At 41.4% G+C, this 18,904-nt stretch overlaps 1 protein-coding gene across 3 annotated transcripts in view; it reads right to left on the bottom strand.

The window, feature by feature from the left end:
- esrrga (estrogen-related receptor gamma a) overlaps positions 1-18,904 on the bottom strand; it is a 183,170-nt gene that overhangs the window by 41,331 nt on the left and 122,935 nt on the right. For 2 of the 3 annotated variants that reach the window (XM_061745212.1, XM_061745222.1), the window contains 2 exons: positions 10,332-10,756; positions 3,995-4,123 (listed from right to left, as the gene is read on the bottom strand). In XM_061745212.1, the coding sequence (XP_061601196.1) occupies positions 3,995-4,123; positions 10,332-10,756 (554 nt within the window). The remainder of the gene's footprint in view (positions 1-3,994; positions 4,124-10,331; positions 10,757-18,904) is intronic. The other variant, XM_061745204.1, reaches the window with a different exon arrangement.

The raw sequence follows: 18,904 nt of genomic DNA, 5'->3' as shown, positions 1-18,904 counted from the left end.
TTTACCTGGTATTATGCCCTTGTTCTATCCCCCCCTCCCTCCTCTCTCCAGGCAGGTTTAAGTCCCGCCCCTATGACCTTTTGGTCTTCAGCTGACGCATCGTTATGACCTCATTAAAAATGGACAGACAGCCATTGCCAGAGGGGTAGTTCTCATAATATAATCAGGTCTTTTAATTGCCTTGCTCCAAAAATTAACTGCTACATATTGGTGGGTGGGTGCCCGCATGTTTGTTCCCTCCGTTGGTTTATCCCCAGCGTTTTCATCTACTCCTTTCGCCTCCTCTCCTCCTCACAGTAGTGGGTGGGAAAAATCCAATATTCCACATAGACAGGGCTGTGTGTGAGGGCATTCACATGATCAGGTGTGTGTTAAAGAGAACATGTAAAGAAAGAGCTCCAATCTGAGTTGGTTTACTGACCCCCTGGTCTCTTGTTCTTCTCTCTTTCTCTCAAACACACACACACACACACACACACACACACACACACACACACACACACACACACACACACACACACACACACACACACACACACACACACACACACACTTCCTGCCTCACTTGCTCTTCATCTCACCTCCTCTGTCTCCCAGGGCGACAAAGCTAATTTGAGGCAGATCTTGCCCTAAGGGGTAAACTACAGCATCCACACACACATGCTCCTCCATGTCGTCCTCCCCACTCCACCCTAACCACTTTATCTTCACCTTTCTCCCGTGAGCTACCCTCTGACAACCACAGTTAGCACTGACGCTAACTGATCTAGCCACTTAACATTATCATCTATGCAATTTTACAGCAACAATGCCTGCATCCAGAAGGGCAGCGCGACGCGCGGCTTGTACGCCTGAATGGCTGTGTTGAGGATTGATACTCCAGCTCACTAAGGCACTTAACCAGTACGAGAATGCCCTTTTTTGGGGTATAAGTATATAGAAAGCTGTTATCTACAAGCAAAACAAAGATATCTTTGTTGTGTGTGTTGATGGTAAAGATAACGTAGCTTATTATTGGGTTTGATGTCAAATATAGAACCCGTGGAGGGGATGTCTGCGAAGTACACACGCTTAGAAATGATGATTCAATACATATTACAGGCTTGCAGTTCCATTATAAGTGAAAAAAATCCAACCCTTCTACACTGTACAGCTGTTGATCATTTCCCAAGGGTTCATAAAGAATTCAAAGAAGGAAATTTAGGAAAATGGATGTATCAATTTTCCAAATGACCCTTATTCATATGTAGAGCGGGACCTCCTGTATTAAATTCACACCCTGCACAACAAATGGGGTGGCTGTGCTCTGTCATGTTGATGTATAGATATGCAGCTCGATCTGTGTGTGCATGATATATGTGTGCAGGGCAGGGAAACGGTGGCAACAAAAGACAGCTATTTGTTTGCCTGGTCCGGACAGACACACACACAAACACATGTCCCTCAGTTATATTGAAACCAACACGCATCTTTGCAATGAAATGAATGTTTGACATTATTTTAGATAACTGAAACTTGAGAGCCTGTCTCTGATTTGTTTGCTTGTAGCTCTACAACGTGAAAGAAACTCTTGATTAAATGGTATCATAAAGTTTTGCATTAGTAATAAATTCAAATACATGCTCCTTCGTTAATTAAGAGCCTTGTGGTGACTTCATAGAGTGATATCGTTTCTGTGTTGACAAAAGAGGAAGTGCATCTGTTAACTGTGAGTGTTTGAGCTGCCAATAATACATGTATCTACTGTATGAGTGTGTGGGTTTTTGTGTCCACATACACAAGAAAAGAGAGATGAAACATAGGTTCTGCCTATGTCAGATCAACCGGGAGAACAAATGCTACGACAGCAGCTTGTTAGGATGAGTGTGTGTGTCTGTGTGCGTTTTTCTGAGTGGGCAAAAATGAAAAACCGGTAAAGAAACTTTGGTTCCTGGCAATGTCAGACTTTTGAATATCATAGTTACTTTTCCATTGTCTTGAAGAAGAAAATGGTTTATGCGAGCAAGTGTGTGCGTTCTTTCTTAGTTGACGAAATTGATACCGATAATTTGGAGAGCTTGAATTGATGAAAAGCAGCAGTTAGGTAGGTTTTGTTGTGACAGGATTTAGGGAACAGTGGATAAAGAGGAGGATGAATGTGCGGCAGACATAAAAGAAGCGTCAAAGGACTATAAGACTGAGTGGGAGAAGTGCAGGGAGAGAAGAGGACAGGAATGGATGGAGGGAGGGCTGCCAGGCGTCAGCACAGGCACGCTCCTTGACCACTGTAAGGAAGGGGGCGTAGGCCAGGTCTCCCATCAATTACAACCTTGAACCTCCTCTCTTCTCCTTTCTCTCTCTTACACACTTTCTGCTTCATTCAACCATCCTCCCCCTGCCTCCCGTCCTCCCTTGGTCCCTCTCCTCTGCTCCTATAAATCAATCTCTTTTCCCTCCCTTCCTCGCTACCTTCTCCTAAGCTTCTCCCACCTCCCACCCCCCTTCCTCTATTCCTCTTTCTCTCTATCAGCCCTCCTCTTCATACCTCGGCGGTCCTCTACCTCCTCTCATTGTTGGAAGTGCAGTGGGAGTTGAAAGGTCAGAGGTGGGCAGAGAGGAGGGAGAGAAAGACGCAAACGCCAAGGAGGGAATGTGAAAATGAGAGAGTGAGTGTATTTAATCAAAGTGGTGTTGGGGCAGAAGATATCTCTCTTCTTCCTTTTTTTAAAAGCTTTCTTTATAACTGAACAACTGCCAAGCATCTCAGTTATTGTGTCTTATCTTGATCTCATTTAGCTAAAGTAAACCAAAGATGTATTTTCTGACTGGAAGCCAGCTGCGGCCCTTGCACACGTCTTCACAAAGAAGTGCATGTAGGATGTACTTGGAAGTGAAAAGGTTGAACATATACTGTATGCAGACCTGAAAGGGTCTCTCAACATGGGTTGAGATATTTTCTTGCTAAGTTGGGATACGGTATGACAAAATGAAAAAGAAAAGAAGAACAGACAGACAGACAAGAATGATAGATTGGAAGGAAAGAAAAAACGGGCCTGAGACTGAGAGGGCAATCAGAGGCTTATAATGCAAAAATCCTGTATGGAGACGATGTTTCATCAAATTTTGTGCACGCACCTCGCAGCGTCGTTCAACCGCAGTACTTCATATTTGAACAGATGATCGGCCTCCGCGTTTTTAAAACGTAACACCAAATTTCCCATAAACCCTTCCTGGCCCAAATGGGACAGCGTGACTTGGTGGTTTTTAATCTTTGTTAGAGGTTTTTGTGCATCCCAGATATACAATGCTGCTCTAGAGGAGAAAGTAGGGTGACCTGTTTTGTGGAGCATATTCATCCCTTGTCACTCGTCCCACAATCGGATATGATGTCCTGCATTTTGATTGGCTCTGCTTGTTGAAATAAAACACGGGACAAAACGCGCTTTGGATTTGACAATAAAGAAAGCAGAGGAGCTTCTCATCATAGAGGTCATGAAGTGTGCCAAATGTTTCAAGTGGACACTTCACAGAGTCTTGCTTCCTCGTAATGCACGGCGTTGAAAAATTGGAGAAACTGCAAAGTCAGAACTTGAACTTTACAGTTTAAGCATGGGTTAATTGACTATTATGATGTGCTAAAAAAGAGAGAAAAAACATTTAATGAATTATTGCTAAAACCCAAAGATGACTGCGAGATGGATAAAGTAACGCCAATAGAAATAGCCATCACTGATAACCAGCATTTACTGTACTGTGCATCGGTGCTGGAAAATTCCATTTGATCGTGTTACCTGAAAGCAGCAGTCATTTATTAAGTTCATTTCTAATTATTTTTTTGACAGGATGTCAAAATATGAATCTAACCTTCAACATTGGTAACAAATTTGTTTAGTTGGGATCTGGTCACCTGAGCTGGCGGACGTTGTCAGGCCTGTCCTGCTCTAAACTGAATGAATCTACCAGGCTTTAAAATGCCACATGTAGCACAGTGAACAGAGAGAAATGAGAAAGAGACCTTTTCCCTTACCCTCCCTCAGCATGCCCACAGTCAGACACTTCATGAAGCGGCAGGCCTGGCACGACTTGCGTCTCCTCTTGGTGATTTCACACTCGTTGGTGGCTGGACAGCTGTACTCGATGTTGCCTGCGGCACGTAGACATGTTGCAGAAAAACACAAGAAGAGATTTAATTTAAGATAGATACAACAGTCAGGCAATCTGTGAGACACACAAGAAATAATAATATTAATCACATACAATTGATGTTATACAACACAATCAATTTGCAGAGACAAAATGTAAACCGCAAGGACGAGGTTTGTTGTCCAACCATATGTCTATACTGTATGTCATATATTTTCTAACCACTTTCTGTGTTTACTAGGAATGGGCGATATTTTACCATTCACGATAAACCGTCAAAAAAATTCCCCACGGTAAGAATTTGTCATCTCGCTGTAAAAACGATAAATTCCCGTTGATGATGTTTTTGTGTAAAGCCTGAATTATGGTTCTGCGTTAAATCCACGCACAACATACGTGAAGGAAGGAAGGAAGAGAAAGAAAGATATGAGCCTGAAAGAAAGAAAGAAAGAAAGAAAGAAAGAAAGAAAGAAAGAAAGAAAGAAAGAAAGAAAGAAAGAAAGAAAGAAAGAAAGAAAGAAAGAAAGAAAGAAAGAAAGAAAGAAAGAAAGAAAGATAAATTTCCGTTGATACGTGTTTGTGTAACAAACATGGCGGATCTGAGTCATTCCAGTTTTGCAGTACAGGTGTACTCATTTAATTGGTTTTTATTAATTCAATTTAATTAGTGTAGTTTAGTAGTATTTAGTATTCTTTTAGAGCAGTGATTTGGGGGCTCCAAAGACTGAATGTGGTGATAGATTTATAGTTACAAAGATGGAGTTGAATTGGTATTTTTTTTATCGTCATTTTTATCGTTATCGGGATAAATTACAAAAATTATCGTGATACATTTTTTAGTCCATACCGCCCATCCCTAGTGTTTACAACAGCATTTGTCCACTTTGTATTTTTTTAAACTGCTTTATCAGTAATTTATTTTCAGCTTAATGTGCGTACATCAAGCACAGTCATGGGTTTGTTGGAAAAACCTAAACACACTCGGTTCTGGCTCCAGAAGTGGTTATTTATCTGTACTAACGACTATGTTCAGATATTAAATAAAAACCCTCTGTCTTTCTTCTTGTCTCGTCCACCTGACAACTACAGTACCCCAGTGAGCCAATACATCTCCCTCTGAAACAGAGTAAACAGTGATTACTATTGACTGCTGCTGTGGAGAGGATGTTTTCTCATTACTGGCCTGATTAAAGAGCTAGTTAGCTTGGGAAAAGGCTAAATGCTCAAACACGTCTTAATGGGTAACAAGACAGGCATTAATCGGCCTTGTTGGCTAAACTAAAGGCTAAAGATGCTAAATGCTGAGAGAACTCTTACACTCTAATGGATGCTACTAATGGGCCTGGTTAGCTCACACCCAGCCTTTACATGCTGATGATACAGGAGGAGCAGATTAAGCAGTTAAGCGGGACACTTCCCTCGCAGTGAGGCTAAATGTGCTAATGACACAGAAACTGCATGGCTTAATGGGCAGTCAGTAAAAGGCCTTGTTATTTCAAAGAAACACGAAAGCCCTGCTTGTCTGCAATAAAGAGCCGCTTTTAGAGCTGGCTAAATCGAGGCCTAATGCAGCATGTTAAATCCTCACTGAGAAAAATGCTGTTAACCAAAACGCATGCTGTGTGTTACTGTGGAAGCAAGCAGGTGGCAATAACAACACCACATTTCATTTGTTGATTACTGTGGCACCCATGACACAAATAACTTTAATGCAACTTCATTTTACAATATTCGCTGTAACAGTAGCACCCGTTCCAACACTATAACGCTTGTGAAAAGCATGTTGGGTTGGCCTAAATAGGTATTGCAATGTGTGACACGGAAATATTGTTTAACCTAAGATTACCTGGCTGTACGCTCTTGATGGTTACACGTAGAATTAAACATCCTGGATCAGGGTAAGGGTATAAGAAGGAACTAGTCTTCCATGCTTTATGTTGGTTTCTTACAGTCCAATGTGCGTGTGTGTGTGTGTGTGTGTGTGTGTCTTTTTGTCTTTATTGTGCACTGGGGTGAGCTTGGATGAGAGATGTTTTTGACGGCTCCTGTGTGTAATGTGTGTGTTTGAACTGTGTGTGTGTGAATTACAGGGATAGTGGAGGGCCTCAAATCCCTACAATCTCCTTCGAGATGTGTGCATGTCCACCTGCTGCATGACAATTGTCCACTGTTGTACAGGCCGTAATATTAGTGTTGCCAGCCACGTTCCTCGTGCATCCGTTTTAGCTTTCCCCCCCGTCTTAAACCACCACCCGACCGTAAGCTTCGTCATCTCGGTGCCTCTGCTTTTGATAATATGCTTTAACAGATTAAGGAGATATAGAAAAATTTCTTGAACCCAACGCAGCTCATTCAGTAGATCCGGATACTCGTCTCCGACAAACAAAAAAGAAAGAAACTAAAGAAGAAAAGTGCTTAAGTTTTATTGAATAATGTTTTTAAATTGAGATATATTTTACCCTCACCATCTGAAATACAGATTTTTTTTCTTGATCATCCCAGATTAACCGTTCAGTGTCGTCTTTCCCATCTTTATCCCTTCAGCTCTCATCCACCTTTCTTTCCTACCTTGTTGATTCCATTCTGTTTCATTGCTCTTTACCTTTATCTGCCATACTATGCCCTCCTCTCTCTCCCCTTCATCCTCCCTCTCAATAAGGGAGTGATAGATGCAGGTTGTCAGGTGTCGCTGGACTGACGCCACCGAAACAGCAGCTGCCGAAGCCACTTCCGCCACGCTGCGACACACACGTTCCAGAGAATGCCAGAACACACACACACACCACTAATTCTTTCCGAGATCCGTGTGCCCAGCACACCCCTCCCCTTCCAGCCACTTTCTCTCATTCCTTGTCTCAACTTTTTTGTTTATCTGCGTCCCTCCTCCTCCTGTCCTCCCCCCCGTACCTCCCCCTCCTCTCTTCTCCTTCCCCGTGCTCTCCTCCCTGTCCAGCTGGAGGTGTTTTTTTTGGTGATTACCTGTGGTTTTATTGGCTAATGGGTTGAAACATACCAATATGTCTGCCGCTGCCCATCTGAGGCTGGCCCTGCTTTCCTGCCAGGACACACACACACACACACACACACACACACACACACACACACACACACCGGAATATGTGCTCACATGTGCACGTAAACTTGCACCCGTTTATGTGTGGATGAACGCACAGACCCACACGCGACATCCACACTGTCTGCGGATGAGTTTGCTCTGTGGTGTAGCCAAAAATAATGTCACGATCCATTTGTTCTGGTGGATCCGAGGAAGCTCCGTCTGCATCCGAACGAACATTAACAAAAGAAACTCCAATCTGTTCCCAGGAAACGTGAAAGGCAAAAGCAGATTTTCACTCCCAAGTACCAACACATTTGCTGTGGGTTAGTTTTTCGTGACCTCTCATTCTTTGAATCACAAAATGGATCCGTTTCATCACAACTTTCAGTGATCCTGTGACAAGCTTCACCAAGGACTTGACCTATAGCATTTCGACCTCTTTATGAGCAACATATCCACAGAGAGAGTGAGAGGGGGATTACAAACACAGTGAAAATGAAAGCTGTAAGAGAGGGACAGAAAATAGCTTTACAGCTTCTGCGGTTCGAACTCAAAAGAGGATCTGCTGTCAACACAACTGATACAGCTACTGTATTTACTCTGGTACTTTGCCCTGAGCTACTACGTAATCTTTAACAAATGAAACAGACAAGTGTAAGTGGTCAAATGTGTGACCCTGCAGCAATGGCAGGTTAAACCTACACACAGAGTCGTTAAAAGATCACGTGTCTCTGACTGTCTTTTCACATATGCCTGTGCCTATTTTTGACTTCAACTTTCAATGTACGATTTTTTGTTCTTGTGACTTTGCGTGTGTGTCTGCCTTTATCCCTGCATGCGTGTACTCAAATCCAGGTTTCAGGATTGCACCCTGTTCCCTGTTCCCTGATCTCATCCCATAATAAACGCATTCAGGTCATCTCGAGGTGGCGGTAACCATCTCGTGAATGTAAAGGCTTCCTTTCGCCTACTCCGTCCTGTCGCTCCCTGTCACTGGGGTTTTACTGGGAAAGCTGCTTATCAGAGGCAAAAGGAAGCACGCGCAGATAGGTGGATGGATGGAAACGCAGATAGATGAATCCTGTCTGATATGACTGACTCAGTGGATCGATGACGGCTGGCTGGCTGGCTGACTGACTGGTAGCTTGGTTATTGCGGTGCCAGACTGAGTGACGTGAGGCCCATCCTGCTGACTGATGGGCTCTAATACTTATTTAGCAAACCTTGAACAAATCATAAAAGATTATTGTGCAAATACGAAGTCTTTAAAGCTTCATCACTTGCTTAACGCTCTTCTGACAGCGTCAAAGCCATCACAGTGTTCCAAATGCAGTTTTCCATACCTAAAGCTGTTTTATGAACCTATAGCTAATAGGGAAATTTTAAATAAGCATCATAATAATAAACATAATTCACTGCTTTCTAAAACTGTCAAACTGTCTGTTTATCATGAGAATGGCATAAAAAGACCTCCAGTCTTGATGAAAAACACCCCAGTGTCTCACAGTTTTACAACCAACATTCCCTTCTCAGAGGAAGGGATTTTGCTTTTAGTTTAGATTGTAGTTTCTTTATTTATTGATTTGCTTTTATAACTATTATCATGTTTGTGATGTTCTTTTTCAAAATTAATGACTCATTGATTAGGAAATATTGTAACAGAAAAACGGAATTGCAAAGTATTGACTGACAGATCAGAACACAGACGGATCAGATTTGATGCTATTATGTGAATTATTTGTTGATATAGGATCATAAAACTCCACAAGATTTTCACTTAATTCCTTGCATTTCATGTCATACTGTTTTACAGGAACCAAGTGATTTCTTAAAGTTCAATAAAATGTGAAAGTCATAATAAAATCCATTAAAAAAATCACCGGGTTGGAAATTTTCTGCCCCTTTTTAAAAAACATTATGTAGCCTGTATATCACATAAGATGCATTGCTTTAAGGCAAACTGTTTTTCAGGCTAACCTTCAGGGGAAAAATGAAGGACATGATGCTTATCAAGCTGAGAGCTGAGTATTATATGAATATCCACAAAATCTGTAGTTTCAAAGTCAGAATACCTGAGCACTTCCTGCAATAATGCTCACACTAACAAGACATAAGCAAAGGATTATGGAACCTAATTCCTGGTGCTCTTCTCATCATGTGGATTATTGCTCTATCCCCTCTCTACTTTGCCCCTTTACATGAACTTGCGACCAATAGACGTGACCCCTGGCCCAGCTCTGACACTGTGTTATCTCCTACACAACAGGCTTATGGCAAACACTCTCCAAGCTTAAGCAGCTAGATGTGGGAGTGCGAAACACTTGCAGGAAATTGTTTTCTACCGTTGATGAAGAAGAGGTCAAGGTTGTCGGGGAAAGAGGGAGGCGGTGGTTGGAAATCAGTGCATGCATGTACCTGGTCAAATGATGAGAAACGGTGTGGGGGAGAAAAAAATAGACCGTACGGGTGTCCCGGTGGTTCACTTAGCAGACAGAGGACACATGCCGTATAAAAATCTGGGTTTACATCTGGCCTGAGGCTTTCATCTTATGTCCTGGATTTCGCTCAGGTGTGAGTGCACGTGTGAGAGATTGACTTTCAATGCGTCTGTTCAGTCTTTAAAGATATATTCATTCTCCCTTATTTACGTTCCATCAAGCCCGCGCAGGACTTCTCTGTAACTCTTTAAGGAGGCCGTTAAGCTGCAAGCGTGCAGAAGAGCATCCTTACCTCTGACCTCTCACCTTTCACTCCCTTCAGCCACCTTGTGAAACCATCTTATTAAGTCGTTTATGAGTTTTTAATTTAATTCGTGAAATAGTCATTCAGGGTATTTTGGTAAAGAGAAAAATCAATTTGTGATTTAAAAAAAAAAGGACTGCAATTCAGTGAAATGCATAGCAGAAGAAAACATCTTGTTATTTTTCAGTGTTCAACAAGAATATATTTAAACCTATGCCTACTATTAAATCATATTGGCACCGATTTTGCGGTAAAGCGTTAACTAAAACTGTGCTATGGTATACCAGAAAGAAAAAAAAAGTACAAAAAAAGAATAACCCCTGTTGATGGACCCAGGAGATACAAGGAAGGGTATAGAGACAGGCAACAGAGAGACAACTGCAGATAAAAATTAAAAATAGAAACCAACCTTGAATGGTGCGTTTGAAGAAGGCCTTGCATGCCTCACATGATGCCACTCCATAGTGGTACCCTGACGCAATGTCCCCACACACCAGGCACAACCTCTTGGGCATCGAATTCAACATGTACTCGCACTTAATTTGCGAATCTTCCCCAATAGTTGATGAACAGTCCTCGTAACGTTTCGATCCGGGGCCTCCAGCGGGTCCTAGAGGTCCTGCGTTGGTGCCATAAAGGCTCGGGGAGTCTAAGCCATTGGGATGTCCGTTCATGGTGGATGAATATGAGCCTGAGGCGTCACTGGAGCCACCGGGGGAGTGATGGTTTAGGCTGTCAGTCAGGGAAGCAGGACTCGACGGCTCTGTCTTTATATAAGAGGACGGACAATTCGACTCAAGGTGGCGCTCCTTACTGGACATTCTGCAGAGAAGCCTGGGGAAGTGAGACAGGGAAAAATAAAGGATGAAGAAAAAGTGCTGCTGGAAACGTGCATGTAATTTATAATGAGAAGAGAAACAAGCCCTGTCGGGGAAAAGTTAGGAAATACAGAGATAAATTTCTATTCTAAGTGTCCAGTGAAGCCGTCAGTGATGTGGTGTCATATTTCCTCACTGTAGAGCGTATTTATCCTCTCTGAGAGTTTGGTGAGCTCTAAACACACAAGCAAGAGCACTTCATGCAAAGACAAAAAAGCAAAAGCTGTAGTTCTTTCAAAAGATCTTGTGTGAGAGAGTAGCAGCAAGGCATCTGTGGTACCACCTAGTCACAAACACGTTCGCATGCTCTGGGCCGAGGTCATCCGTCACTCTCCAGTCAATAGCAGCTTGTTCAACATGAAGGTAATCAGTAAGCGGCCCCTCTGCTGCTCAGTCATCCCAAAGACAGCTCATACACACAGAGACGCGGACTCATACGTGGTGAAATGCAAGCACACTCACCAGCACTCTTAGAAGCCAGAGGAGGCCAGGTGATACAAAAGTGGATGTGTTGAAAAAAGGATGATGTCTGGGCCAGTTTATTGCTGTAGTCCCCTTCTCATCTTTTGTTCCTGCTTTCCTCCTCTTTTCTCCCCCACCCACCTCCCCTGCTTCGCCTTCTTCCTCTCTCTAAGGAACCTGACTGGTGTCTTGTTAATGGCAATTGTAATTAACAGCTATCTTCTCTGTCTATATCTCTCCATCCCTTCCTTTGTCTACCTTGCTATCTACATGCCTGTCTCTCTATCACCTCTAATTCAGTGGCATCTTCCTTTCTCCCTCTTCTTCTATCTCTGCCCCTCTCTATTTCTCTTCCTCTTCGCATTACAACTCTCCGTGCCTCTAACCCTGCCCTCCCTCCTTCCCTTCACTCTCTTTTCATTGTTAAAGGCAGAAAGCACAAAAGGGGTTTTTAATTAAGGCAGGATGCTACTAAACGAGGGGCTTCTAAAGTCCAGTCGGCCTGTAAAAGATCCCCATCCTACTGGGACCCATAAAACACAGACGGTGCCTTGACAGAAAATGGAGAGCTGCTCAGGTCAGGGAATGAAGAATGGATACAGACAGGAAAACCGGCAGACAGGCAGAAGCAGAAGACTGACCAAATGGGAGAAAGAAGAGTCGCAGGAGCTGCGGTGACTGATGATAGCCAACTGACACACAGCACTTTCAGACCTGATCGTATGCTTTTTAATGTGCAGCAGGGCTTTAATGTGTTAGATGTAGAGAAAGATGAAACTGCCCTCTTTCATTTACAAATACAACAAAATATAACAACTAATAGAAATAATAATAATGAAATAATATTACAGTAATGGAAAGGTCTTTTTGTCTTTTTTTCCCTTTCATGGAGTGATGTGACATTTGTGATGTGGACTACTTTGGCCCTTTTCACCCTTTTCATCATATATTTTATTCCCCCGGCCTCTTATTCCCTCCCCTTCCTGCAGGTTCCTCTAATGCAGTGACTCCATTAATCGTGGCTTTGTGGTATTCACCAATGTCTATAAATCCATTTATCTGATTCAAAGGTGGGTCTTTACTTTGAAAAGAGAGAGACACTGTGAGAAAGGTGTGGAAACAAATCAAGACAGAGGAAAGTAAGTAAAAGAGAGAGAGAGGGACTTGATGGAGGGATAAGGGAGAGAAAAACACATATAAAGTGCTAGAGTAAGCAAGAAGGAATTGACTATAAATGTGGGAAAGAGTGATGGGAAGGAAAGACATCACATGAGGTTGTCTGTGCTCCGGGAGAGGGAGTGAAAACAGTGGTGGCAGGAAAAATGAACCATTTAAGGAGATGATGTGATGGTGATGATTTAATCTCTCCTTTCTCAGTCTTTATGCTCTTTTGTGTCCCCTCCTTTCGACCGTCAATCCCTCTGAGTGCCATTAAGTGAAAGAGTTTAAGTGCCAAAAAATCTCTTTCCATTCTCCATCCCAGTGTCGTCTCCCTCTCTTTTCCTCAATCGTGTCTTTTTTCCCTCCTCTTGCTCCCTCTTACTCTGCTTATAAATGAAAAATAATGGCAGTCGTAGTGGGAGGAATAAAAAGAATAAAAAAGAAGAAATGCATGCAGAGGAGAGGAATTGAGGAAAGAAGATTAAGAAATCGCAGCCAGTGCGCCGTGCAGAGCGAGAGGTTGAATGCATTTATGTATGTATGTTATCAGTATAATTACGGTGCAATGTAGCGATGGCTCAGCGCTGAAAGAGCAGTCTTATTGTGCCAGCCTGCTCTTCAGATGAGTGTTGAGAGAAGGAAAGCGGTAGGTCTTTACTTGATCAATTCTTTATGTTTTCAGGTGCTTAAAGAAATTACTGTAGAGTACAATAGGATTGAAAATGTTTCCTTTTCTTTTTACAATGGGCAAAAAGATGTGAGTGTAATAGTCACATAAGTATTACCTGTTTTGTTGATCCCTAGAAGAAAACAATTTTGGCTTCCTTTTAAACTCTACCATCTCATGTATGTTTATGAAGTTGTAAATTAAAATTAAAATCTTGTATTTGACAAGTTTCAAATAGCTTGGTTGTAGGCTATTTTCTGAAATGAGCAAATTCAATCGCGAAACACTTAAGAAAAGAAAAGAGGAACTTTATTACAGACTGAAAAGTTAAGCCAATTATGAAACTTCAACAACTGCAGTTCCCAGAATCGTCTCTAGGGGACGGATCCAAAAGTGAGTCAGTACCATAGACTGTACAAAACAATTGGAGGAATTATTTGGACATGTGACCCATTGGTTGCTCAAGACTGGTTTTAAAGCCTGTTTTTCTTTGTACGCGGTGCAGTCATGTTGCTCTGCAAACCGACAGGAAGACGCCCACAGCAAGTCAATCAAAGCTAGCTTTGCTCCCGGCTCCTTCAGTTACCCTACCAAAATATGGAAACCAAAATGTTTTTTGGAACTAGGCTGGAAATATTATTATTTCAGCTCTGAAGTCGAACATTTTTAAAATGGGAGTCAATGGAGACTGGCTCGCACTTGCAGCCAGCCTCTAGTGGCCAGTCGAGGAACTGCAAGGAAACTTAGTGCCGCATGAGCATCAATGCGGAAGTAAGATGGTTGATGCTTGGTCTGTACTAGACTATGTCAGACATGTTGACCGGTAGATGATGTACCAGAAATCCATAAGTAAAACTGTGGAACAGCCTGCCGGAGGATCTGAGAGGAGCTGGAAATGTGGAGATTTTTAAACGTAGACTAAAAACTCATCTCTTTGGTCTGGCTTTTATGTAGCATCACATTTTATAGTTTTAGTTTTATTCCGTTTAAAACTTTTTAAAGGTATCTGTTTTATTTATTTATCTATCTCTTATAATGTTTTTATTATTTTTATTGTTGTGGACTGATTATTTTTTTTAGCCTTAATCCTTGAACCTTTATCTTTTTATAAATTTTATATATTTTATATTGTATGTCAGGGTGCATTGGTCTCCCAGTTTTTATCTTTTTGGTCTCCCAGTTTTTATTTGTTTATTATGCTTATTTTTCAATCAAAATGTCAAAGCACCTTGTATTTCATGTACCTGGACGAAAGGTGCTATATAAATAAAATTTGATTGATTGATTGATTGATTGAAGGACATAAGGTCAACAGCGCATCTCATGCAGATACTTAAGAAAAAATGAATGACTTCTTTATTTATAGAAAAATGGTAAGTAAGGACATTTCAAAGAAAAAGGGTATCCTTATGTGCCCATTCCCATTTTTTTCATCCATCCATCCATCCATCCATTCATTCATTCATTCATTCATTCATTCATTCATTCATTCATTCATTCATTCATTCATTCATTCATTCATTCATTCATTCATTCATTCATTCATTCATTCATCCATCCATCCATCCATCCATCCATCCATCCATCCATCCATCCATCCATCCATCCATCCATCCATCCATCCATCCATCCATCCATCCATTTCATTATCATGGAGTTCTGCTGGAGCCTGTCCTCACTGTCACTGGGTGAGAAGTAAGCTACTGGACACATTACCAGTCCATCACAAGGCTTACATTTTTGATAGATTCCATTTCTTTCCTCATCTTATTTTTTTTTCAGATGATATTGATAAAGTAAATCCATGATCAACCAATATTTATAGTGGGATAAGTACTGAAAGAGCTGCAGATAGGTTTATATTTTTAAAACCCGACTGACTTATATAATGTATATACATGTGGTGTTTGTGACACTGCAGGAACAAAAGTGACTGTTCAGTACCTGCAGATATAAAATCTATTTAGGCCTATTTACCCATCTCTTACTTACACGCACACACACACACACACACACACACACACACACACACACACACACACACACACACACACACACACACACACACACACACACACACACACACACACACACACACACACACACACACACACACACACACACACACACACACGCAAGAAAGATTACTACTTTTCTGTATCTCCAGAGTGGAAAGAGAGGAAAGAAAGAGGAAAGAAAGAAAGAAAAGCCTTTCCTCTGTATATGTCCAAGGAAGGTTGAGCCACTTTAGGATGACAAGCTGTCATTAGAGCCGCGGGTTGATGCAGTGGCCTGACAGCCAGCAGAGGCAAACATACAATCATCGTGTTAGAGCAACGACTGCTTTTCTTGTGCAGTTTGCTGTAATTTCCTTCAGTCAGTGCATTTGGATGCTCTCAAACTAGTTTATTATATACAATCTTTGTGCAACTGCCTCGCTAGATGGCAGCCATAAATACAAACTGATCCTTAAACAACTTCAAACTGTTTTTACCCCCCCCTCATAGTTACAGAAGAGAGAAGTTTACAACACAAGCTTGCAACTGCTATATAAAACAGTTAATTTTATTCAAAACCTTCTTAACCCCGATATAAACTAAATTGCCAATAGAAACTTTTTTCTGCTTTTTTAAAACACAATTTTCACGTCAAAATATACATTTCAAAATGCATTTTATAGAGTGTATAAATATATACACATACTATTTTTGCTGTCCCGAGAAAACCTTCAAAAGTCTGCTGAACAGGAACATTGATGCCCAGTGTTGTTTTTAGCCTTGGTGCTGCTAGTTGCACAATGACCTTTCAGGTGAGATATAAGACTGGTTAAGTTAAAACCTGCCATCTTCTTTCCTCATCCCTGAATCCTTGATGAACATGCTTTGCCAATAGCCGCTTCCCTGTCATCCACTGGCGCAGAGAAAACCACACAGATAATCAGGCTTGCGTGTTAGTGCTGGTGTTGTGTGGTTAGCGCTTGTTTCCGGTCAGACAAGGGGCCGTACTGAGGTCCTGCTGGTGAGATGACGCAAGCGGTTTCATTAGTTTTCATTAATTTAGTCGGGTTATTCATCAGGCTTTAGATATTCATTTATTTAACAGCCCAATAAAAATAATGAATTTATCGGATCCAGAAAAAAATGTGTATTTTCTCTCCCTCTCTTTTTCACTCATATATATATATATATATATATATATATATATATATATATATATATATATATATATATATATATATATATATATATATATATATATATATGTGTGTGTGTGTGTGCATAAAAGCACATTTTTGGGGGGGAAAAACGCAAAAGGTGAGGTGAGAAGAGAAAAAACAGAGGGGTTGACGGCAGGCCGGGGAGAAGTGCTGACAATGTAGCTACCACTGGTTGGCTAATACCTTTCCATCACACCAAGCATTGTACTCTCAATGCTGATAAGAACACACAGCCCAATAAGCAAAAAAAAGGAAAAAAAGAGAGAGAAAAGAGAGAGAGAGAGGGAAACCTCACACCTCACACAATTCTATCTTGATGATACTGGTGAGGCCTTGGGAGTAAGAGAGAGTGAAGGAAGCACTGATGACATAAAAGAAAATACCCCGAAATTAAGTATTAGTAAGGAGGAAGAATGAACTAAATGCATTCACATTTCCATAATCAAATGAATACAATGATATCATCAATAGAATGAATTGCTTTTTTCAGCCCTGGCTGTCCTTTTTTTCCTCCCTTTCTTTGCTGTATTTCGCTCTCAGTTTTAAGCACTATCCTATCTATGGAGGGTTGTTGAACTGCTTGTCAGCTTCTTAGTCCGATACAGTAGTGAGAGTACGCTTGACTTGTTAGCAGCACGCATTAACCCAGAAGAAACGGGTTACAGCTACAGCTGGAGAAAAATAACTACAACTAAATCACTGTGGTTTGTGGTGGCTGAAGTCGACAGACAGGTAAACAACCACGTCTGTAATTTGTAATCTCTCGTAATGTCCGGGTAAATGTTTCTTTCCGAAGTTGTGACTTCTGCCTGAGGGGGCAACGAATTTCCATGAGGGCTTAATGTGTGGTTGAGTACAGCTCCACAGAATCACAGTGTGTCACTGATTATAGTTGTTTTCATAGTTCAAACTAAAAAAAAGAAAAAAGAAAGAAAAAAAAATACAACTGTGACAGTCAATCCATATCACTCTCCCTCCTACCGGGCTCTCGCTCGCCTTCTCTTCCCTGCTCTCGTTGGGTCTCACACCTCGCTGTCATTTTAGCTATTTCATACATACAAACACCCTCTATCATTGCTTCTTTTTCTTGCTGGTGCATCCACACCCCTCCCTCCGCACACACACACACACACACACACACACACACACACACACACACACACACACACACACACACACACACACACACACACACACACACACACACACACACACACACACACACAGCACGGAACAGATCAATTGTTACAGTGTTAGTCGCGCAGGAAACCTGTAATTCACTTCATTGGTTGCAGAATAAACCCCTGATTATGTACAATCAATGTGATAATAGCTAAAACACATACTGCCCAATGGGCTGTTGAACTGTAAATACTTGCAAAAGAGAGGAAATGTAAGTGCTTGGGTGTATATTTCTGCAAATGTGATGGAGTGTGTGTTTATACAAGTCCTTCTAGGGTTGGTTTGAAACTTCACGTGACTAATGGACGCGCTAACCACATACACTTCGCTAACAAACACATGCACTTTGTGAAATGATCCGGGTAAGCTGGGGCAGATGTGATGAATCCTGCGGTTTATAAGGTTTGAGCGCACACACACTCCAGATATGATCGTGGGAGGCCGCACATGCAGGGCAATCTCAGCCCAACGCTATTGATTAACAATTTTATGCTTCAAAAATAGCAATCTATTTAGAAAGATCATGTTACGTCTGGTGATATTGATGTTTTTTTTTGTGTGTGTGTCCTCAACATTACAATGCAGTGAAAAAAAGTATTTACTTCTTTGTTTCTAGTTTTTTTCTTTAATTTAACTGAACAGATATGAAGAAGGTGAACATGTTCGGGGCAAAAATGTAAGGCCCCGTTTGTGTGTGTGTGTCAGATGGGAATCTTGATGATTTAGGTCATTTTCTTGTGGAGCAGTGGCTGATAAGTGTGTTGCTGCCAGGCACTATCTTTGTCACCATGTCTCTCTTTCCTTACCTCTCTTTCTCTCTTTCTGTCTCCTTTATCTGCTATGTGTCATTGTATTTGTAAGGGCTGTTGTCTACTGTAAGAACAGCGTTTCAAATGTCAAACGCAGCTGAGCTGCGTCGCCGGCACTGCATCGGTCAACATAAACCGTCTCTTATTTGCATAACACTATTCATGTGCCCAAAAACAATTACATAACTGGACTTGAGAAACATGTAACATATACCATGTACTAGTTATGACCTCCAGCCTTTTACTGGGAGGACTGATGAGTGGAAATCAATGACATTACTTTATGTATGCTTTTGTCAGATAAACCTTTATTGAGGATAGGGGATGTTTCCAACAACACATCCTACTCCTAGTGATGTAATCAAAAATATATATTCTATTGCTCAAAACAATACACAGTTAAGTTGATGCGACTGCCCTGAAATCATATTGATGCTGCTTATTCACATTATATTGACAGGAACTGTGTGTGCAGGGCTTTAATGACTACAAAGTGTAGGTCAGCTCCTTTTATATATAAAAAAAGGTAATTGATCAAGGGTGCCATTTCTCTCTTTTTTTATACGTGCCTGTATGCATGTGAATGAACAGCATGACAGTTCAGCA

The sequence above is a fragment of the Cololabis saira genome, chromosome 2 (genome assembly GCF_033807715.1).
Source record: "Cololabis saira isolate AMF1-May2022 chromosome 2, fColSai1.1, whole genome shotgun sequence".
NCBI classification, from domain to species: Eukaryota; Metazoa; Chordata; class Actinopteri; order Beloniformes; family Belonidae; genus Cololabis; species Cololabis saira.
This window is presented reverse-complemented; position numbering and strand designations above follow the sequence as displayed.